General features: G+C 37.1%; 1 protein-coding gene across 4 annotated transcripts in view; it reads right to left on the bottom strand.

Annotated features, from left to right (window-relative positions):
- LOC114660282 (histone-lysine N-methyltransferase, H3 lysine-36 specific-like) overlaps positions 1-25307 on the bottom strand; it is a 153791-nt gene that overhangs the window by 67721 nt on the left and 60763 nt on the right. For all 4 annotated transcript variants that reach the window (XM_051933835.1, XM_051933834.1, XM_051933833.1 and 1 more), the window contains exons 4-5: positions 18851-19023; positions 10025-12290 (exon numbers count right to left, since the gene is read on the bottom strand). In XM_051933835.1, the coding sequence (XP_051789795.1) occupies positions 10025-12290; positions 18851-19023 (2439 nt within the window). The remainder of the gene's footprint in view (positions 1-10024; positions 12291-18850; positions 19024-25307) is intronic.

The raw sequence follows: 25307 nt of genomic DNA, 5'->3' as shown, positions 1-25307 counted from the left end.
AAAAGTAAAGTAAACACCTGCCTATAAAATATCCCACAGTTAACAGTGTGTATCACAGCAAAAATCAAACCATGTGGTCAAAGGAATTACATGAAGGGCTTAGAGACAGAACAGGCTACAAAAAATCTCCTTCAGCATTGAAGGTTCCCAAAAACACAGTTGCTTTGATAATTCTTAAATTGAAGAAATCTGGAACAAACACAACTCTTCCTATAGCTGGCTACCTGGCCAAAATTGAGCAATCATGGGAGAAGTGCCATGGTAAAAGAGGTTTTCTGGAACTCAGCCAGAGTGACCACTGGGTTCTTGGTCACCTATGTGGAAATGGGAGAAATTTCCAGAAGAACAACCATCACTGCACTGATCTGGGCTTTATGACAAAGCAGCCAGACTGAAAACCCTTCTTCAGTTAAAGACACATTGAAGCCAGCTTGGAGTTTGTTAAAAGGCACCTAAAGGACTCTCAGATTGTGAGAAACAAGATTCACTGGTATGATGAAACCAAGTTTAGCATCCTGTCTGAAGAAAACCAGGAACCACTCGTCACCTGCGCAATATCATTCCAATGGTGAAGACCCTATACATGAAGCATAGATAGATAGATAGATAGATAGATAGATAGATAGATAGATAGATAGATAGATAGATAGATAGATAGATAGATAGATAGATAGATAGATAGATAGATAGATAGATAGATAGATAGATAGATAGATAGATAGATACTGTATTAATCCCAAGGGGAAATTAGATAAATTAAAAAAAGATAACATAGGAGCGGATTGGTGTCAACTCCGTGAATATTCTTGAGTGGTCCTGTCTTGGCACAAACTTGAACCCAGTCAAACAACTCTGCAGTGTCCTTAAAATAGCTATCAACCGATGATTTCCGTCCAAGCTGACAGAGATTGAGAGGAAGTGCAGTGACAACATTCAGAAAATTCCCAAATCCAGGTGTGCAAAGTTTGTTGTGTTGTACCCAAGAAGACTCCAGGCTGCAGCCACTGCTAAAGGTGCTTTAACTGTCAGTATGATATTTGTTTTTTTTTTTTTATTTCTCTCTATTATAAAAAAAAAATCTAGGAGGGAGATGAGACATGATCTTCTCAGAAGACACTTTGATGTCATGCAAGACAAGGCAGTGAGACAAAAGGACAGCTGCTGTACAGGCTTTTAAATGATCGACACGCAGCGTGACAAGCAGAACACACAGCTTGCCAGCAGCAAGAGAGAAGCTGATTCGACCGCATCTCCTTAGCGTGTGTTCAGCCCACATTCCCCCAAAGTCCCCCCTCCTCTGCAAAGTTACACGTCCCGCAAAAAAGAGATTTAACCATGCCTGGGGCTGGAAATAAAGGAATGTCATAAAGAATTCAAAAATGTTGGTGCGGTACACATGCACAGCAAGTTAGAGATAATGGAAGTACGAAAATGCCAAAGTCTAAAAAAAAAGGAGTGGAAAGATTGCATTAGCGAAAACAAATGGAAATTATTACCCAGTGAAATAACGGAACAGCAAAAAGAGATTGAATATATTGTTCGGATTTAAACTTTAAGCTGGAGACTTGTAGATCGTCTAATTCGTGTTGCCAGCAAGAATTAAGATTCCAAAAAGGTTGTTATATGTTTTAGATGACAAGCCAACGACGAAGCGAAGAAGAAAGAGCATGGACAAACAGTTCAGAAAGTTGTTTTATTTATTAGAGAGAAAGAAACGGTATTCACTCACAGGCAGATATATGTTACGTTGTCACTATGTAAGACCAAACACGGAATCAAAATTTAGTGCAATCTTGAAGAAAAGTTAATTCCAAATATTGTTTTTACAAAAGTTTTAAAGTAAAAGTGAAAATAATGCATATGTAACAGTTCCCATGAAAATAACAATCTCTTTAAATTGTATATCTGATTAACCAAACCCGTGCATGGGCGAGTGAAGCGACCAGAGGCGGAGTCCCCTAGTTTAATAAATTCACAAAAAATTCTAAAATCCTGCTTTTGCTTCATAATTCTGTGGAACTGGGTGCTGGTTGATGTGGGGAAAATGAATTTAAATAATTTTAGCACAAGGCTGCAACATAACTAAGTATAAAAAAAGGGGTCTGAATGCTTTCTGAATCCAGCATTAGGGCTGTCAAATCAGCCAAAAATTAAGACTTGAATATTTATAAACTGCTCAAAAAATTAAAAAGGAACACTGACCCTGTGTTAGGATATAGCGGGTTGGATAATGACTGACTGACTGACTGACTTTGAAAACACATCAGATCTCAGTGGGGAAAAAAAATCATGCTGGATATCTATACTGATATGGACTGGGTAATGTGTTAGGAACAAAAGTATGCCACGTCGTTTGATGGAAATGAAAATGATCAACCTACAGAGGGCTGAATTCAAAGACAACCTGAAAATTAAAGTGAAAAAATGATGCGGCAGGCTAGTCCATTTTGCAGAAATTTCATTGCAGCAACCCCAAATCGTACTCAGTAGTTTGTATGGCCCCCCATGTGCTTGTATGCATGCCTGACAACGTCAGGCGGGGCATGCTCCTAATGAGATGACGGATGGTGTCCTGGAGGATCTCCTCCCAGATCTGGACCATCACTGGCTCCTGGACAGTGCAACCTGGCAGCGTGGGATGGACCGAAACATAAATGTCCCAGAAGTGTTCTATTGGATTTAGGTCAGGCAAGCATGGGGGCCAGTCAATGGTATCAATTCCTTCATCCTCCATAAACTGCCTGCATACTCTTGCCACATGAGGCCAGGCATTGTTGTACACCAGGAGGAACCAAGGACCCACTGCACCAGCATAGGGTCTGACAATAGGTCCAAGGATTTCATCTCGATACCTAATAGCAGTCAAGGTGCCATTTTCTAGCCTGTAGAGGTCTGTTCATCCCTCTATGGATATGCCTCCATAGACCATCATTGACCCACCATCAAACCAGTTATGCTGAACGATGTTACAGGCTGCATAACATTATCCATGGCTTCTCCAGACCCTTTCACACCTGTCACATGTGCTCAGGGTGAACCTGCTCTCATCTGTAAAAAGCACAGGGCGCCATTGATGGACCTGCCAACTCTGGTATTCTATGGCAAATGCCAATCGAGCTCCACGGTGCCGGGCAGTGAGCACAGGGCCCACTAGAGGACGTGAGGCCCTCAGGACAACCTCAGGAAGTCTGTTTCTGATTGTTTGGTCAGAGACATTCACACCAGTGGCCTGCTGGAGGTCATTTTGTAGGGCTCTGGCAGTACTCATCCTGTTCCTACTTGCCCAAAGGAGCAGATATTTGTCCTGCTGATGGGTTAAGGACCTTCTATTGCCCTATCCAGCTCTCCCAGAGTAACTGCCTATCTCCTGGAATCTCCTCCATGCCCTTGAGACTATGCTGGGAGATACAGCAAACCTTCTGGCAATGGCACGTTCTGATGTGCTATCCTGGAGAAGTTGGACTACCTGTGCAACCTCTGTAGGGTCCAGGTATGGCCTTCATGCTACCAGTAGTGACATTGACCGTAGCCAAATGCAAAACTAGTGAAAAAACATTCAGAAAAGATGAGGAGGGAAAAATGTCAGTGGCCTCCACCTGTTAAACCATTCCTGTTTTGGGGAACGTCTCACTGTTGCCCCTCTAGACAAGTACCAAGCTACCAAGTAGTGTGGTAGACAGTAAAAGTTTAGGGACTTTTAAAACTCAACTTGATGTTTATTTTGGGAGAAATAAGTGGATAGGACTGGCAAGCTTTGTTGGACTGAATGGCCTGTTCTCGTCTAGAGTGTTCTAATGTTCTTTAGTGCACCTCTTGTTAACACCAAAGCAGCAACAACCCCCTCTGCTACTTAACTGACCAAATCAATAGCCCAGAAGTTTCACTGACTTCATGCTATACTCTGATTAAAAAGTGTTCCTTTAATTTTTTTGAACAATATATTTAAAATAAGAATATTTTGAAATGAGGACTATCAGATTGAATGTCAGTATTTGAAGGTAAATTAAATAAGTGTAAAAAAAAATCTTTGTAGGCAAAAATGAAAATTGTTTCTTCTAATAATTTTGCCATCATATTACTTCAGATGTGCTATACAATTCTGCTGTACCTTACATAAACAAATTCCAGAAATATTCTATTTGTATTTTTGAATAGTTAGCTTTTATTGTTAATACTCTTCATAACACATATCCAGAAAGATTTTCTATGCTGCAACTATTTAAATTTGAATATTCAAACCTAATGGGTTACATCACCATACTTCAAAGCACAAATGATTCACTTTTTTTTTTTATTATTATTTATTAATTTTTACTGTAATCATTCCGTACAAATAGATCAATTTATAACCAAACAAAATTGAAGACAAATCAAACCCCACCCCTGAGAAGGAAAGCATAGCCAAAGGAGAATTGCTTAAGGCTTTTTAATAAGGCAACAATAAACAAAAGAAAGGGAGAAATATATATAGGTAAATAAGAAATGGAGAAGGGAATTAAATGCAGTAATAGTTATTTCTCTTATTCTAAAATAATATTGATTAGATCCTGCCAGGTTTTGAAAAAATTTTGTACAGATCCTCTAACTGAGAATTAGATTTTTTTCCAATTTCAAATACAGTGGAACCTCTAGATACGAGTTTAATTCGTTCCAGCACTGAGCTTGTATAGCGAATTTCTCGTATCTAAAACAAACTTCCCAATTGAAAATAATGTAAATCCAGTTAATCCGTTCCGCACCCCAAATATATTAACATAAAAATCAATTTTCCTAACAAATAACACTGATAAATTATATATACTGTAGTCTACCTTTAATAAATAACACTGGTAAATAATATAACTGATTATTAAAAGAATCAAAACAGGTGTCCAAAGTGCAGTAGAGCATTCAATAAATCTTTAAATAAATAATCCTTAAAACAGTTGTGAAGTGGAGGTTTAAAATACACAAGAATAACAATCCTTTAACACGAATTTAAAACGTCAAAAGGATGCCGTCTTTAAAAAACAGATGACAATCCCCGGTGCTTCTTCTCTGTTAGCGTCTCACCTGCGGGCTCTGCAACAGGCGAGACACTCTTAATGCAGCCTTCTCTACACCGTCCTGCTTCAGCTGTTTGGCTCGCCTGTTCAGCTCACTGTTCAGCTACACGCGAGCCTGCACTCACTCGCCCGCCCGCCTGCCTGCCTGCTTGTGCTTGTGCGCGCGCTCTCTCTCTCTCTCTCTCTCTTTTCTTTTACTTTTTCTCCCCCTTAACCGGCTCGCGCTTCTCTATATATGCGGGGAGGACATGGCAGCTGCAGCCCATCAGCCACAGGAACAATCATGGATGTGGGCAGTTTCCCACCTGTGCACTTAAGTGAGAAATGCAGACACCGCAGATCGCGGCTCGCAACTGCTACCACGCCCCCTTGCTAAGCCGCGAGCTATACCCACAGCCTGGCTCGTGGCTCGTTACGCGAGCCAATGCTCGTATTTAGATCTGAATTTTTCGCTCATACTTTCCTCGTATTTTGAATTTCTCGTATACAGAGGTGATCGTATCTCGAGGTTCCACTGTAATATAAAACATCGGTTTCCCACTGACTTATCAGAGGAGAGTTAGGATTCTTCCAATTTAACAGAATAAGTCTGCGTTCCAAAAGTGTAGTGAATGCAATCACCGTTTGCTTGTCCTTCTCCACTTCAAGTCCATCTGGGAGAACACCTAACACAGCTGTTAATGGGTTAGGAGGGATTGTGATACCAAGGCTGTCTGAATGGCACTTAAAAATTTTGGTCCAAAAAGATGTTAGTTTGGTGCAGGCCCAGAACATGTGACCCATGTGGTGTGGATCTTGCCCTGGAAACATTTTGGATAGTTTAAAGCGAGACAGATGAGCTCGATATATAATTTTTTGTTGAATAATTCTATGCTTTGCGCATATGGAGCTCGAGTGAATTCTCTGCTTTGCTACCTTCCACTTCTTTTCTGATATATTGATTAAAAGATCTTCTTCCCAATGTCCCCTTGGATCTTTGAAAGGTAGGGACTCTAAAAGGATTTTATATAATGCGGAAATGGTGTTTAATTCCTCGAAATTGAGCAGTATTTTTTCCAGCATTGTAAAGGGTGCGAGGTGGGGGAAATCGGGCAATTTCTGTTTAACAAAATTTCTAATTTGCAGGTAGTGAAAGAAATGTGTAGCTGGGAGGTTGAATTTTGAATGTAATTGTTCAAAAGATGTAAATCTGTTGTCTATATAAAGATCTCAGAGCATTTTAATCCCAAAACTTTTCCAGGTATTAAAAACTGGATATGTTTGCGAGGGTTGAAAGAAGTGGTCCTCTTGCAGAGGTGTCACAGATAAAAGATTTTCTATCTTAAAATGCTTTCTAAGTTGGTTCCTTATTCTGAGTGAGTAAAGCACAATTGGGTTATTAGTATATTTGTGATAACTTGCATTTATTGGAGAGTAGAGCAGGGAGTATAAAGAAGTACTACAGGATTTTACTTCTATTGCGGACCAAGCCTGTGTATGTTCATTTTTTTGTGTCCAGGTTTTTATGGCTTGTATGTTTGCTGCCCAGTAATAAAACTGAAAATTAGGTAAATCCATGCCACCTTCTGCCTGAGGTCTTTGTAGGGTCGCTCTTCGGATACGTGGGTGTTTTGAGTTCCAAATGAATGAGGTTATTGTTGAATCTAACTGTTTAAAAAACGATTTATTGATATATATTGGAATGTTTTGAAATAAAAAAAGAAGTTTAGGAAGGATATTCATCTTAACAACGTTAATTCTTCCGGCTAGAGTGAGATGAAGGGTTGACCATCTATGCAAGTCCTGCTTAATTTTTTCCATACAGACGGCAACATTTTGTTGATAAAGAGCTTTATGTTTACTTGTGATATTTACCCCTAGGTATTTAAACTGATCTGCTATGGTAAAAGGTAATAATAATAATATATGCTTGTGAATTCACTGGAAAGAGTATACTTTTATTCAGATTAATTTTAAGACCAGATATCTTTTGAAATTCTGTTAGTGCTGTTAAAACTGCAGGGACAGTGTTTTCTGGGTCTGATATATATAAAACAATATCATCTGCATATAGAGAAATTTTCTGTTCCAGTCCTTCTCTGACAATCCCCTTTATCTGATAAGAATTTTGGCAGTGAACCGCCAGTGGTTCAATGGCGATTGCAAACAGCAGTGGCGACAAGGGACATCCTTGTCTGGTACCACGTTCTAGCTTAAAGTAGTCTGAGCAAATGTTATTAATACAAACTGAAGCTTCTGGATTGGTATACAGTAGTTTGATGCATGCACAAATATTTGGGCCAAACCCAAATTTCTCCAATGCAGTGAAAAGGTAGTTCCATTCAATCATATCAAATGCTTATTCTGCGTCTAATGATAGTAATATCTCTGGGGTTTTTGATTTTGCTGGTGAATATATAGCATTAAACAAGCGTCGGAGATTGGAAGATAGATGTCGACCTTTAATAAATCCAGTTTGATCCTGTGATATTACCGAGGGCAGCACTTTCTCCATCCTTCTAGCTAGAATCACATATTTTTATTTGTTACCTAATTCTATAATGTGATAAAAGTGGTAATAACAAAAGTAAGGCTGCACAATTAATTGTACATTAATTATAATAGCAATAATAATTGCCTCAATATACTAACTATTTAAAGTAATGAGTGCTGCACTGCATTTAATACTCCCGTTCTTTGAGAGGCCAAACTTTCCCAGTAATTAACTGCTCTAAACAACAAAAGAGTGTTGCAGTCAAGCATTGTCACATTTCTTAAAGCAAGTGCAATGGCAAATCAGAAGCACTCATATCAAAGGACTAACTATGTGCTAAATGTTAAATAATTTTTTAGGAGTCTGACATCAGACATCTTTTAAAAAGTATGAATATATTTTACTGTTTGCAGAAACTTCCAGTAAAACTAAGAATTATAATTAATGTTGAACCTAGGTCACCTGACACTTTTCAGATGTTTAAGTATCAAAATGAAAAGAAATGTCCATAATTTGGAAATTATAAATCCTGTCATGTTAATTAAACCCTAAAGTGTAAAACACCTAAGCAACAATGAAGAAAAAAAGAAGTCTAATTAGAATAATTTTTTCCATTCTTCGCATACTCACTTATGCACAGAATCAAATCCAGTCCTGCTCATTGCAATAAAACACATCTGGTGCCACAAAGAATTTATTTGACTTCATTAGGAACGTAGGTCTCTACAATAAAGCATCTCACATAAAGGTTCACGCATACAGAAAAGTGCTGTACAAGTCTATAGCAACAATCACAAAACGTGCACGAGCTCTGGCTCAGGAAAATTCATTCAAGTATGTCTTTCACTATTGACTGTTTGTATTTGCCCCAATTAAGTTAAAATGTCTAGAAGTTTGCCTGTCAGTAAATACTATAACTGTAATATGGCTAGTTAAATCACACAACACTTTACAGCAGCTAAAATAGAATACTTTCCAGACCAAAAAATGAGCACTGCCAGTGTTTGGTCAATTTTTTTCATTTGAGCTAATGATGTTCTTATAGTACACTCAGAGTTTAAATGAAAAAATAGACTTATTAGTGACATATGACATATTTGTCAATTTATTAAAGTTATATCAAAATGTAAGTGGGTAATCTATTTTGACCTTATCTTCAGAAGATTACATGTTAGTAGATAGGCAGAAGTATTATAATGGGCATACCTTCCAAATTCCCTATTTGGCCTTCAGCTAACTTTTATAAATTACATTTAAATCCTCTGGACCAGAAACTTTGGGTATCTAGGTCTAGGAACTAACGTGATGGACTTTAAACCATAAAGTTTTCTGTTTAATCAACACCTAAAAACTTGTGTGAATCTGAGCAAGTGACTTAACCTACTTCTGCTTCATTTGTTAAAATAAACAAAAGTAATATCTGAAATAAAAGCTGCTTGGTTGATGATTTACAATAAACTATACCCTTCAGTAAACACAGGACATCTTCCTGATAGATAATATACCTTTTTGAACTGCAGGCACACTTTTACCTGTCTTTTTATTTTTGGTTTCAGCTTTTATGATGAAACTACTAAAATTAGGAAAAAAGTGTCTAGGATTCTTTGGAAAAATATTATGACTGGTACATTTGCCAGTGCCAATGCTGGTCATCAATTCTTCCCCATATGAAATGGCTAATATAACCAAATGCAAATAAAAGCCAACTAATTTTCATACCATACACTACATTCCTTAATAGCCACATAACATCCTCTGGCAAAAATGTACTTGCTTAGTTATATAAAAGACTTATAAATTCAATTTTTAACATATATTAATTTTAAAGACAAATTAATTTGTTTTGAAAATGTATTAATTGTATTTGTCACCGAATAACAGCTTCTTGATTGCCAGCAGCCTTTCAGGATTTACTGGCACTAATTTTAAACTAGATTCTGTGGTAAAAAGAACTTCTCAATCTATATCTTAAGAAAAAGTTACATATACTCTCCACATTATGCATATAGGCTTTAACTGTTTTATAAGAGAATCTCAAAATTACTGCGCAAAAGAGTGTTGCTGGTTAACTTTTGATTTTTTTTTTTAAATGGCCCAAACTTCATCCATTTTGATAGATAGATAGATAGATAGATAGATAGATAGATAGATAGATAGATAGATAGATAGATAGATAGATAGATAGATAGATAGATAGATAGATAGATAGATAGATAGATAGATAGATAGATAGATAGATACTTTATTAATCCCAATGGGAAATTCACAATTTAAATTCAATTCAATTTAAAATGACCCTTTCAAAGAATGTTACTTATAATCACAAATTTCAGTGTTGTTAAAATGGCTCCTTTAGAACACATTTGAAAAATTACCTAAGACATTAGTGCACTTGAACAAAACTTCTATATTAATATTTCATTTGTGTTTTAATTGCAAGGAATTTATATTGTACATAATTATCTTTAAACATTCTCTGGTTTGAAGACCGTTTTTAAACGCCTACCTGGTAATGAGACATCCTTGTCCTCAAGAATATGCTGGTCTTTGTTTGTCAGAGTATTTGACATAATGGTATCATCGTTCTTTGGTTCTGAAGCCTTGTGGTTGTCCAGACAAACAGCCTGTTCACTATTACAGCTTGTGCGAAGTCCTGAAGGCACAATGTCACATCCATCTTTCAACTCCTTAATTTTCTGCAAATCAGGAGGCTCATCCATATTGGTGTACCCAATTGTCTCTGTGTTAGATTCACACACAATATAGCTTTCAGAATGTTTCTCAGAGCTCTCAAATTTTTGCCACCGTTTTTTGGGGGCAACACAGTTCAAATCCACAGAGCTCTTGTCCTCACTGGTTAGTGCAAAGGCTGAAGAAGTTTCTCTGTGGAATCGAACACCAACTTTTGACTGTCTAACATCACTATGGGCATAACTGCAGTCTTTTCCATAAGCGTGTTCTGCCAATTCCAAAGGCACGGTACGATTACGCTTTTTGGCCATGAGGAGACGTTTTTTTCTGGAGCGTCTATGCAAATCAACATGGACCTTCCGACTTTTGCACATAGCCTTATAATATCTGGAATCACCAGAGGAGTTTCCTTTTTCAGTGACTGATTTTAAAGTTTCACCTTTAGATTTTGACTGCTTATTTTTTGACAAATAGCTCATTTTTTGTGTACAGGAAAAATTAGGATTTTGCGTGTTTTGGTTACTCTGTCTGTTTCGCATTTTGTTGTCTGACCTTGCCTCTTTGTCTAGAGTGCTATCACTTTCACTAATTGTTTTAGGTGGTTCTGAAGATTTGTTTTCATTGTCTGAAATCAAAGACCAACAACTACCAGATGAGGATTTAGATTTCTCAATAGTCAACGAATTGTTGCAAGAAACAAAAGTGGAGCTCTGGGCAGCCTGTCCTACAACCATGTTGGATTCATCTCGAGCACGACTGTCATGCATGTCCTTCAACAGCATCAACAAGGTACTAAACTTATAGTTGGAGTCTGGACGTAAAGTAGCATGTCTGGCAGGCCCACCATCTTCACTGATCACAGATCGTAAAGATATCTCCTTTACATCTCCAAGAGCTTGTTTCACAACAGTACCATCAAATACTGATACACTGGTAGTGGAGGAAGAAACAGTGGCAGATAAAGGAGATACCTTTGATTCATCTTCTTTTTCAAAAATCTTATCCACAATTTTCTCCGTCACACAAGTTTCTTCAGAAGTATTCAAAGAATCTGGAGGCTTCAAACTATGTTCTTCTTCTTCAGTATTCTTTGGAAAATCAACACTTTTCTTTTCAGACTTCGGCCTGGGTAATTTCAAAGATAAACTGGGGCACTCAATATCTGATAAAGCACACTGTGAATCAACAGTCAGATTTGACTCCATTAAATTAGAATATGGCATCTCTGATTGTTTAATCTTTTTTTTACAACTGTTATTTACACATACACTTTCTACTTTACAGCTGTCAGGGTCTTTATCAAGGTCACCATTGGACAATACTTTTTGTATAATCCTGTTAACATAGATATGATCTTCTTTTGCTGTATGTTTTATAACTTTCAAAGCTCTTTTCATTAAGCGCTTACTGGCTGTCAGACACTTGGACACCTTGTGCCTGTTCTTCCCATTTAAGTCAATATTATCATCTTTTTCTGTGGCATGCAAAAAATGGCTATCAAGTAAGCTGTTCTCAGACTCAGAATCTGTACTATTGTCTTCAGTAAAAACGTCTTTTATTATGCTTTTGTTTAATTGTTTATGGTTTACTTGTGGAAAATGACAATTATTTTCACTTTGTTTACCAGATTTTAATTCCTTGTGCTCAGGAGTACGTTTAGGAACTTTTGAACAAAGAATCCTTGGTATGGGGTCAATATTAGATGAGGATGAATTTAATGAATGAGAAAGATGTTTTCTTTGACATGATGTCCTAGATGTTTTCTTTCTGATAGTGTCTTCTTCCTTTCTTGAGGACTTTGCTCTTTTAGAGCTACACAAATGTTTTAGTGAGTGATTAGTGCTGTTAGCTAGCTGCTTTTCCTTCCGCTTCTTTGAAGACTCTATTTTACCATTAGACAAATTACATATTGAAGGCAAGGCTGTAGATACCACAGATATTTTAATATCTTCAACAGGTTGTTCTTTTTTGATGTTTTCTAATGTGGCATTTTTGGCAAAGGTGTTTTTCATAGGTTCCGGAAGTGCAGCTTCAGCTTCCACTAGACCAGATTTCCAAACCTCCATGAACCGTGAAGGAATCTGAAAAACAATAAATCACTCTGGATAACTTATTCTCATGAAAATGTTATATTTTAGTAGCATTCTCAAAAATATAAAATAATAATGACCTCCTAATTGACTGGGAAATGATTTTCTTTGCTCCCTTAAGAAAGGCTTGAAAAATACACCCCTTTCATTTTTAATACACAGCAGAGTACCCAGTAATATATACATATTATATTTTACTAATTTTTCCTCAATGTAAAAGTAAAAACAAATATAACATTAGCTTCTTATTTTTTCTTTTCTTTTTACAATTTTATACATCTACTCAAGTTAGTGTTAAAATTTTATGTGTGGTTCTATGAGTGGTGTGAAGGAAAAAGAGGAAGGATAATATCATAACAAATTACTATATTATGAAGATAACATGCAAACAAATTTGAAATACAGGAATTATTTTAACACATAACACACACACAAAATCTGTTATATTTTATAAACGAGAGGAGCAACAAATACCAGTAAAACTTTTATGAGTTATATTAATATTTCTGAAAACAAATTATACTAATTATTAATTTAATGTAATTTTCAAACCTGCTTAATCCAGACCAGTGTCATGGAGGGTTTCTGGAGCCCTTTCCAGCCAGCATAGGGTGCAAGGCTGGAGCAAACCTTGGACAGGGCACAAATCTGCAGGGTGAATACACACTCTAAACGCACAATAGGGCCAATTTAGCATAACCAATTAATCTAACCTGTATGTCTGTGGACGGGGAGAAAACCAGAGCACCTGGAGGACACCCACATAGACAAGCAAACTACAAGCAGGGCAGACAAGGGATGCAAACAAGGGATCTTTGCTGTGAGGCAGCAGTGCTACAACTGTGCCGCCCCAAATATGGGCATACTCCCTATAATTTTTCTAATAATACTCAGATTTAAATTGTACCAACAGAAAAATAATTTCTATAAACAATATAAATTAGCATTGTAGAACTAAATATGTGTTATTTATATTTTAATTGGATATAACTGTGTTTCAATAAGAATAATTTGTAATACCTAGAATATACTTGGAACGTTGTTGTTAAACACGTTTTTTTGCTGTCACAAAATTTTATTTACACTTTTTAAGACTCTGTTAAAATCTTTATATTGTTTGTTTTTGTGATATTTGCACTGTGACTAGAAGTGGTCCTTGAAATCCAAGAAATTTGATAAACATCTATATATATAAAATTCTTTTCGCATTTGAAACGGAAATGACGTATGACCACGCGATATGGAAATTACGTATGAAACGGAAATTATGTATGACCTCGCGATATGGAAATTACGTTGAGAACAAAGTGGACGCTGGGAGGCACGAAATGTCGGGCTGCTCTGCCGGGTCGAGAGTTTCACAGTTTCGGGCAGCGTCTTCTCTTCTCGCACTGCTTGTGACACTTCAAGTGCCCCGTCGGCTCCTGGGAGAGTGGAAATCTTTGCGAATGAGTGTAATCAGTGCCATCGAAGCAGGACTCTGTTTGTAAATTGCCCTGCACGACTACTTACTGTCCCTTAAGGTGAGTTCGGGTCACTAAAACCCTGCAACATTCAAGGTTTCTTTTGTAATCAATTATTTTAAGAAGATGGAGAGTTTACATCTAAGAAGATGTACAGACTTCTTCATGTAAAGTGTTGGACTTGGAAATTGTTTGGACCTTCTGCCCATTAAGCACGGAAGGGTCAGCGTCCACATTTATCAGAATTATTTTTCTCTTGAATCACAGGCACATAGTGCAAGGTTGTCAGGCGCTGTAATTCCTTTTTGTATTCAGCGCCCTCACGCCGACCAATGAACCTGTTCCACGTCATCCCTCCGTAGGCACGCGATGACGTGAACGTATCTGCAAAAAGTGGCGTCTCCTGCCCTGCAAAAATACCATAAAAGTAGATCAGCCGGCGCGTGTAGCTGTGCCGGCCTTTGAGACGGTGACTGCGCTTCTGCCTTAAGTGAAAGTAAGCACTTTTAATTTTTTTCCTCCTTTCCCTGAGCTATAGCCCAGGCAATCGCAAACACGGAATCCCTTTTCCAGACCGCAGCAAACTAATATTAAGGCGCTTCGCACTTTCTTTTGCACGTATAGGGTTATGAGGTCGCGGGAGGCACGCAGAGGAGTGGAGGACCGACAGTGCCCTCCCGGCCGGTTAATGGCAGGGCCATCTCTCCAGTCTACACGAGACCCGCCACGACGCTCCCCAAAAGGCGCTCATATCGTCAGCGAAGACGTCTCTCTACACTATATAAAAGTAAAAGGCAAATTTCCTTTCTTTATACCTTTTTTCCTTTTATCCCAAACCAAAGCCTTTCTCTCTTAACACTGCAGAGGACACAAAACTAATTTTCTTTAATTGCTGGTAATGCCAGTAAGGCACATTACCACAGGCAGAAATTTGGACGTTTACATAGAAAATGTAATTTCTATACCACATCCGTCATGTAGCGCCTTTCAAAAGGGATCTACTACCGAGAGATGATCCAAATACATTTTAGCTGCTGTTAGAACTACTTACCTGTTGTGTTATACCGCCTTTAAAATGTAGTTTACCCGAAACCAATCCAGTAGTGCTCAATGTATCTTTACTTCTTAAAATGTTAATGTGTTACTGTTTAATAACTTATAGACTACATTTTATTTTTTTCCCTTGCACTCAGTGAGCGAAGCCATTGGGTAATCAGCTAGTTTTAGTATAAAAAATAAATGTGTAGATGTTCATAAGGAATTCTGAAACTAATGTAAAATTCCAGCAGTTCAAAACTGACTGATTTAATTTTCAGCATATTTTTGCACGTCCTGCTGAGCACTACATGGTCATGTGGATCACACTGTGCATTTAGAATGTCTGTTGGTATGGCAGAGGTACTCCTCTAGATAATCCATGTTTTAAACTTACACATATGTATATCTTTCAGTGAGAATGGGAGACAGACTGGTTCATTCACTACGCAGGATTAAATTGTTCTTGTGGTATAAATTTTGAAAACACCCATTTACAGTATACTAATAATGAGAAGAAAACTTGCAAACACATTTAAATGTAACACGTTTTATATCAGAAAATGTGACTTTCTGTCTTTGTATTAGTGTCTTAAAGGTAATGTCTTTGTATATGGACTGTGTGTAATAAGTGACCCTACCTTTAAGAATATTATCAAGACTGATGTGCAGTTCTACCTGATTAGTGAGTCGATGAAAACAGGGAGAAAGGACAGGAAAAATCTGTTTGCTTGGCAGTGGCAGAAGTGAGTGTGTGAAAAAAAAAACGTACTTTTATTTGTTAAGGGAACGCCTGCAACTGAATTAGTATAAACTTGATATCTAGCCATTTGTTGAAAAGGATCGTATATATATTATTATATTTTGACTACCTTTATAATGCTATGACAGCTGGGCCCTATCCAAGCAGCTTCAAATGTAAGGGAGAAACCTGTCCTGTCAGTGAAGTACAAGACACACTCATGCAGCCACCAAAAGCTTATTCCAGGCTAATTTAAATTAACTTTATCTTTAGGTTGTGAATACAAAACCAGAACAATTGGACAAATAAACCACACAGACACAACAAGAATTTAATTAATAAACATTTACACCACTGTGCTGCTAGTTTGCTCTTTTCTTCATTAATCAACAATATTGACTACAGAGCCACTGTCAGTTCTTCTAGGAACTCTGCAATGTTCTTTGTTGTTTACCTAGATATTTTTTTCAGAGTACAACTGACATGACTAGGGAAGTGGAAGCTACAACTAAAGACCTTTCAAAAATTTTAGATATCTTTTATACAGTCAGCCCTTGTGATGCTGTGCATGTCAATTAAAGACAACAGTCTCAACCAGTGAATGAGGGATTGAGGCAGATCTTAAAGTCAAATGCACAGCATTGTCAGAATGACATCTTTCCTATTTACTATGAACTCAGCCTTTTCATAAAGTAACTCTTAATCATTTTTCAGCATAAAATGCACACGTTGCACATTTTGACATAAGAATGGACACTGAACATGTAGATTATGCCAAACGAGTTACATGAGAAGTTTTTTCTTTATTCCATGGACGTTTTTACCATTGCTCACCACTGTCTAGAATTAGTCACCACCAGGTGCTGTTGAATTTGAATATCTGATGTACTTTCTCTACAAAAACATGAGATTAAAATTTTTTTCTCAGCGATTATTACAAATTAAATTGGGTAAGCAACATCCATCCATTGTCCAACCCGCTGAATCCGAACAGGGTCACGGGGGTCTGCTGGAGCCAATCCTCAGCCAACACAGGGCACAAGGCAGGAACCAATCCCAGGCAGGGTGCCAACCCACCACAGGACACACACACCAAGCACACACTAGGGCCAATTTAGAATCGCCAATCCACCTAACATGCAACATTTAAAAAATATATAATTTGTGGGTGGAGTACAACTTTAACAAGTTGACAGTAAGGTATATCAAGAAAAAAAGAGCAGGAAATTCATAAAGATGTTGCTGCAGCTACACAAGCGGATGATAGGACTCTATATTTTACTGTTGTAGTACAGTAAAGTATACAATACAGTAATTACAAATCGTTTTACTTATTTTCAACTATACAACTGTACTGTATTGTCTAGAAATTGTTAATCGACTAAGTTAATGGTAAGGTTTACTGTCATCAGTACAGTATGAGGAGATGAGGTGGGGGGCCAAAACATTCAAGGATTTTCGCATTTGCAGGAGTCCTGGGCCTTTACCTCCCAAGAATCGTACCAGGGATAACTGTACTTTAAATGGCTTGGACTCAACTCATTTAGTAGAAGTTACTAATGCATGCATGGATACTGAAGCTAATATTACAATCTAAAAGAAACTGGTGAAATTAAGATTCCAAGAATTAATAAGGCCATGGGAGGACAACCTTTTGTTACAGGGCCCCAGAGCTCGGCAATGATCTGCCTGTTTATACAAGACATTCCCCATTTTTCTCAGCATTTAAGTTCAGACTCAAATTATGTTTATTACAGCAATTTACTAAAAGTAACTGCTGAACAGTAACATGAGTTATTACAGTGGTAACCCTGCTTATGATCATAAACCTACATGTTAGTAGAGAAAGCTTTTGAACAGGACTGTGATTTTATGAATTTCTGCAAAATATGAAAAACATAGCCACACTATTTAAAATGTGTTTTAGCTTTCTTCCAAATTTCAAATCTCAATAACTCTCTGTTTTGAGTTATGAAGTAAAATGGTGAAAGAATAAAACATTTGAGTGAATGCGCTTAATTAATCTTTCTATTCTAGGAAATTTATTGTACCTTGCCAACACAAAATAGTTATAAAGAAAATAATGGCAAACTGCATGGAGAAATTCCTAATCCAAAAGAGTTACTGTACAAAGTCACACTATATAAGCCTTTATTCCCTCTTTCTTAGTCTGTAGTAAATTAAAATAGTTTTTCTTTTCTATAAGATACTTATATTACTGCTAGATTAAACACTCTTACTATTCATTTATTACAACTATCATTATCAAAAAGAAAGCGGGAAAGTACTATAATCTATGTGTTTAATTCTGCCTATTCTACACAATGGGGCTGATGTCATTTGCACAGACAAACCCCTGGCAATATCACTTGTTATCACAAAGTTCTTCCTCTGTTTGTTTTAGTTTCTGGTAGCGCCACTCCCAATCCATCTGTATATTTTCTAAATCAATCCAATCCATGACTGTGTACCAGGGACAAAGTTTCTCTTATAATGAGGCATTTTGAGTTTTTAACATATTTCACAAAATGAACAAAAAGATTACAATACAGTAATAAAACAGTATTTCAAAATCATTTTTTAGCTGACTCCTTTATTCAAACAGACTTTGCATCAACATATGAAAACACATTTGAGTGATTAGCAGGAAAACACAATGTTAATAAAGATTAAAGAAAAAATCTTAACAAAAGATGCAAGGAGGTTGTGTAATGGCTCTTTGAAAAGAGGCATGGTTTGTTTCAGCTGTTTGCTGCATTTATCCAACAGGTACAGTGCACAAATGCATTTTTCAAGCAAGTCCACAAAACTATAGGCAATTAACATTTTTGCTAAGGCTACATTCACCCTTAAAAGAAATGTAGACCCAAGTAGCAACAAAACTGCATGCAAAGAGAAAAAAAACTTGAAAAAGATACAAAACCTATCCCCAAAAAAGATAAAAAAGGATGAAATGTGAATGGTCTCAGTCTCCCTGAGCAGTCGAGTGACATGGATTATTTTGCATTTGAAAAATGTAATTAATGAACAGCTTATTGTGAAAACATCATGTCTGATTGAAAGAACTGTGTACCTCATGCAGAAACATCAATGCAGTGCCCCAAGTATTCAAATCCACATTCAAAGATATCTGAACAAAAATCAATTTTTAATATGAAACATTCAAAGCTAAATCATCTGTTCCAGTGATAGCCTTTGTCTTGACAGCCTTATTGTCATTTTAGTTCTGAGTGTAGATTTTAATTTCACAAACATCCTTATTTACAAATTAAGCTGTATGATAGTCATCACATATATAAGTAATTTTTCACCTTATATTTGTAGTTTTTATCTTTTTGCTTTCCCCGCCTGCGCAACACAGGAAGTTCATCAAATTGGTGACGTCCTTTGAAAGGGAAAATGGCCTTCCCTGCCACCCATGCCTGATCCAGCATCTCTCCAAAGGTCTGGATATAGTACTGACGGCAGGGTCTTCTACTGGGTTCTGAAAATGAAAGCCATAAGAATAATTTTATAAAAAGGGAATATGATGCCAGTAAAGTTAAACCAAAACATACATGTAAATATGTTACCTATAGAGCATTACGTCAAGTAATGTATGGTTAACCCATAAGGAAATGCTAAGCAGAAACAAATACTGAAACAGTCAAGAGAACACTCTACTTGCACATCAATGTTCAAATCTGAGCAAATTTCTAAGACCAGTGCTAATTTCATAATTTTACGTAGATTATTAAGACTATATTTATTTATTTATACCAATTGTTTGTGTATTATCATAAAAAGGAATGTAATAAAATGATTTATGGAAAACAGTGTTTAAGATGAGAAAAGAAATGCAGCTTTGATGCCAACATCATTGCATGTGGTGCTATAACGTCCACTAAACACCATCAGTTGAGTATCAAATATTAAAGTTGTTTTGAGATCTTAGGTTACTGTACAAAGTGATAATCAAGTCTGCTGAAATGAGTAAAAGAGATTCCTATTGGTATAGGCACAAATTACACCACAATCCACTGTATTGTGGGTATCGTTGTTCAGTCTAAAACGTGGATAAACAGTACATTCTAGCATTAGTGTAATAAAAAAGTATTCATTCTTTTTTATTTTTATAATAAGTCATGAAGTCCATACTACATTTAACAATAACTGGTAGAGGAATGTGGCTGTTAAACTAGCTAGTGTTAGATTCAGAAGAGTCTTGGCATCATTTTCATATTTACACAGTGTCTGTCAAGTTGTTCTTTAAAAAGCAGAACTTTTCTAAAGTGAGAACAATTTCTAGAGCAACCACTTGTTTAAAAGAATTTCAGTATATTAACTTGACCTTCCAGATAGTCTCTTTCTTTTCTTATGATGAAAAATATTTATATCTAGTTTACCAATCTTTGCTTGGGTATGACAACTAAGCACTTGGTGTCATTGATAATCTTTGCCACATCCTATATGCAGCTGTCGCAGTAGACTGTTCATTATAGATGGATCTGTCCGGTCAAAACAGCAAATACAAACATCTAAACAGATACATTAAAACAGTAGAAAGTATAAAAAACTAACATTATTATTTGTTACAATTTAACACTATGTTTGCACTATTGTCATATGACAGAGATCATCCCTTAGTCAAGACAGCGTAGACAGATGAATCCTCATAGTTACAAATTTCTCAAATTTAGTTTATTTAGCGTATACCTGTATTACTTTTATTGAATTTCTCACTAAGTAAAAGCTATTTTTTACTCCTTCAGAAATGCCACAGGATATTACTGACTGATTGAAATATTTTAAAAGATATTTTCACTTATTATTACTCCTACATTAAATACAAAAAGAAAAAAAAAAACGTTTTTGTAGCCTTTTTAAAATAGAGTTACTGGCATTTTTCCTAATTTTGAGGACTGTTGGTTTGGTAACTTGGAAGTTAATCATTATACTAAGAGCTATCAGAATGTTCCACACAAGAAAACTGAAGAATTGTGGATGTGAAGTCTAAAAACAATAGTAACCTTTCTCCTACTACACAATAGATTTGTTTGACAAAGAGAAGGACAAGAAAAATGCACACATCTTCTTTCTTTGGTAACAGCCTGATTAATTCATCTGAATACTCCTCTTCCTCAACAAAAATAATTTGTTCAACAGCTTTTCCACCAAGTGAATTAGAATTAAAAGAATTAGAATTAAAAGATCTGATGTATCTATTGGTCTGGGAGAAGACATGATGGAATTACAAAGATTAACTACAGTATACAGACCATGTGCAATGTTATCATTATAGGGCCTAAAACTGAGGCTGGTGTCCAGCTAAATGAGTTCAAAAGCAAGCTAACATCTTTCACTGAACAATCAAAACAAATGATGACTACCACAAACATGTTACTGTTCTAAAAAGCAGCTTTGGGAAAATTAGCTAGAGACCGTTAATAATTATGGGTGTGCTGTCATTTGGACCTAAAACTTTAAGGAAACCTCTTTCATGTCTGCTACCATCCATTATATTAATGAGACATACAATCTTGTGTCAAGGGTGCTTTTTTGCAACCCCATTTGAAACAAGCTCAATTAAAACAGGTGAAAACATCTGTGCTTTACAAGTTTTCAGAATTGACTGTTACTAATGCAGGAGCAAACACAATAGCTGTCTTGCGTGGCTAAAGATTAAACTGTAGTGCCCAAGTGCTTTTATACCAGCAATGGAGAAAGCACCCAGAAAATGCACAGCTTCTGGCTAGTGTAAAAAAGTTAGGTATTTTAAACATACTTGACAACATGGCATTCAAACAGGTCTGTGGAGAAAGGATATAGTGGTAAATTCAGTGTTCGAACAATGTGATGATTGGCGACCATAAACAAAAAGATACAACTATGGTCTAATTTCTGAAACTGTTCAAAGATGTGATGACTGATTTAGAATCATATTACTGAAAGAACTTGACAACAAACTGTTCAGCACCAACTCTTATCCACATGCTCTACAAAGCAGCAACAGTCTCAGTCCAAAGCTTCCGTTTCTATATCTTTTATTACTTAAGAGGATTGAAAAGGCACTGGAACAAGAAGAGATTTGTAAAAATTTGTAATAACTGCAATTTAATGCAATTGCACTACTGTATGCACAATTATTAGGCAAGCTGTATTTTTGAGGATTCATTTTAATATGGAACAAATACAATGTAATCAGTCAATCCAAAATGTTAATATATCTGAAACCTGAATGTTTTACAAAGGAAATGTGAGTGTGAACATTCTCAGGGGAATACATATGTGTGCACAATTATTAGGCAGCTTTTAGTGTGCAGAAGTATTACGCAATTAAAAGAAAAATGAAAATGTTCCCATCTCACTTGTTTATTTTCATCTGTTAAAGTGAGAGTAATAAAGAAACAACTCAAAATTTATAAATAAACATTTCTGACATTTAAAAAAAAAAAGGCCTTTACTGTCTAGCTACACAGTGGAGTACTTCGATACATACAAAGGAGCATTGTCCTGCATAAAAGTCATGGTCTTCTTGAAAATGCAGACTTTTTCCTGTACCGCTGCTTGAAGAAAGTGTCTTCTAAAAACTGGCCGCAGGTTTGGGAGTTGATTTTGAGTCCATCTTCAATCCGACAAGGTCCAACGAGCTCATCTTTAATAATACCAGCCCACACCAGTACCTCCACCTTGCTGGCGTCTGAGTCGAAGTGGAGCTCTGTCCCTGTTACTGATCTAGCCATGGGCCCATCCATCAGGTCCGTCAAGAGTAACTCTCATCTCATCAGTCCATAAAATCGGTCTGCAGATATTTTTTGGCCCAGTCTTGACATCAGTTCAGTGGTGGTTGGGTTTCTGCCTTCCGTATCTTAGCTAGGTCTCTGAGTACTGAACACTTTCTGGGCACTACAGGTAGCTTGCAGTTCTGGAATATGACAGCACTGGAGAATCATGAGTTCCTGGTAGCTTCATGTTTGATTCTTCTGAAATCTTTGGCAGTTAATTTGCATCTTTTTCCTCAGCACGTTTCCTGCAACACTGTTGACTATTTGCAACAAAACGTTTGATGGCTCTCTGATCACATCCCAATATCTTAGCAATTTGAAGAGTGCTGCATCCCTCTGAAAGACTTTTTACAATTTAGTCAGTTAAATCTCTTTTTTGGCCCATTTTGCCTGAGGAAAACAAGCTGCCTAATAATTATGCACACCTTGATATAGGGTGTTTATCTCCTTGGGTCAAACCATCCCTCATTAAACAAATACACATCACCAGATATGCTTAAATCCAATAAGCATTTAAGTTTACACAGTTTGGAGTTGGAATATATGCAAAATATTCACTTTCCTACTAATTGTGCACACGGTGGTCAGCTGTTAGTAATGCCCTCTTTCATCTCAGAGCTTGTTAGGCCGTATTTATACTTCACGCAACGCGACACATGCTGCAGCGGACACTCCTGCTACCCAAGCTTTGTATTGTTTATACTTGAACATGTACTTTGCATAAATCTGGAGGAATCCACCAGGTGGCAATGCGAGATATTATCATGGTGAGAACAGGTTCGGCTTCGCTGTGTTGTGAATTGCCTGGAACACCCATTAAATCCCGATGACACCTTACCGCAATATCTCTGATATGATGTTTAATGATTAAATCCCTGCGGTGGGTTGGCACCCTGCCCAGGATTGTTTCCTGCCTTGTGCCCTGTGTTGGCTGGGATTGGCTCCAGCAGACCCCCGTGACCCTGTGTTCGGATTCAGCGGGTTGGCAAATGGATGGATGATTAAATCCATCATAATAAAGTATATATCTATCTATCTATCTATCTATCTATCTATCTATCTATCTATCTATCTATCTATCTATCAGTCCAGGGATTTGTCCATTTCAGCTAGCATTGGGCACGAGGCAGAAACAATCCCTGGACAAGGCATCAGCTCATCGCAAGGTGAATACAAGCACTCACATACACTAGCGTCATTTTAGTGTAACCAAATCTGCATATCTTTGGAAGGAAACCGGAGCACACTGAGGAAACCCAGCAAGAAAACATGTAAACTCCAGGCAGGGAATATCAGCGACGTGACTCCCTGCAAGACAGCAGCGTTAACACTCCACCACCGTGTAACCCCCATGTGTGTAATTATTACCAGTATTCATTATTTAAACGAAATTACCGATTTATCTGTAACATGTAACATACATACTTTAATGTATTTCATCATGAAAGTGATATCAAGTATAAATCTAAGGATTCTAAATGTGCAGAGAGTTAGAATATCATACATTTAATGTGCTCGATGTGGCTATCTATAGCTGGCGATCCGCTGCTGTCAGGACTGGATGGAAGCCCTAGAAAAAAAGACGGAACAGAAAACGGTATGTGAAACTTTTAAAATGTATCGTGTCATTGCGATCGGGAATATGCGATGCTTGAATATAAAAGCACCATGAATACATCTGTATGTCGGCATTTTGCTTTACCACATCGAACCATTCATCAAATATTGAAGCGTGCACACCGATCTCGTAGGATCCGCAAAGCTTTCTGTCACATGTAGATAGTAAACTGAGACTCTGATGTCACATTCCAACTTTTAGCACACTGCGCCCCCTGACTTTTTGCTGGTACTGCAACTCGCGCACCCGTCATGTTAATTTCTGAGGACCTACTCAGAGGACGCATCAAATGAACTCTGAGAACACGTGGCAGCCATGATGCGGGCGCGTACGCGTTCTGAGCGTGAAGTATAAAGGAGCCCTTAGCAGGCACAAGAAGATGCATGTACATTCACAGTGCTTTTCTTGGTTATAGTGTGCTTGTATTAATAAGCAAAAAGTACTGTGAGAAAGTGGTGAGTGTTTGTTAAGCTACAAGTAATACGCTAGAAAAGCATATGTTTAAGCTTAAACTTATATGTGCAACTTGTATGTAGACAGCACCTACCTTCCGTGTCCATTCCACATTTTTGTGGAATAAATATCAATTATTAACATAGATCATACTTTATTTCAATATAGAATAGTAATTGGTTGCCTAATTGCAAAGCTTTAACAAGATATGTTGCTTACACTGCTCTTTTTTAATCCTTTCTGAGAAGATCTGTATTAAACACTGATGAAGCAGAATCACTGCAGAAAAAGACAAGTGGGACAAAGAGGGAAAACCTTCAGCCACCTCTTTGTACAAGATTAAGTTAAACAGGCTTATCAACCATACATGATTTTTTTCCTTAATGGGAGCAATCTGTAGGTGGCAGCAGGACAAATGAGAACAACTGTATGCGAGAGCAGGCAGGTGCAAGTTGGTGTACTGTGAGAGTAGGTGGGAAAAAGTTTAAAAAAAAAAAAAAAAGTAACAAGAATCCTCATTATTGTAGCACTTGCTTGGGTCCGGGACTGCAAAATCTTCCATTGTGCACACTCTAATGGATGGCACTGTTTCAGCTGGTACAAAAGATTAGTGGTATTACCTATCTTTGTAGAACATATTTTCAACACAATTTGCATGCTACTCTGCTTCTTTAAATAGACAAAATAGCTCCACACTACCGAATTCCACGGACCCTTTTTTTCAACAATGTCGTCATCTTTTAAGCCTTGGGCCATGTCTGTTGGGGTGTCTTCTTTGGTAACACCGATTTTTGGGCTTTCGTTAACATTTTCTTTCATTATTTCCTCTTTGATTTCGCTCCCACTTCTGAGATACTGGCATGCACTATGAAGTTAGATTACTGCCAAAAGTCTATGTACAAGGAAAATGCATTTTGTAAGCGTCATATTTTG

The sequence above is a fragment of the Erpetoichthys calabaricus genome, chromosome 11 (assembly GCF_900747795.2).
Source record: "Erpetoichthys calabaricus chromosome 11, fErpCal1.3, whole genome shotgun sequence".
Lineage (NCBI taxonomy): Eukaryota > Metazoa > Chordata > Cladistia > Polypteriformes > Polypteridae > Erpetoichthys > Erpetoichthys calabaricus.
The sequence above is the reverse complement of the archived record's forward strand: the minus strand, read 5'-3'. Positions and strand labels throughout refer to the sequence as shown.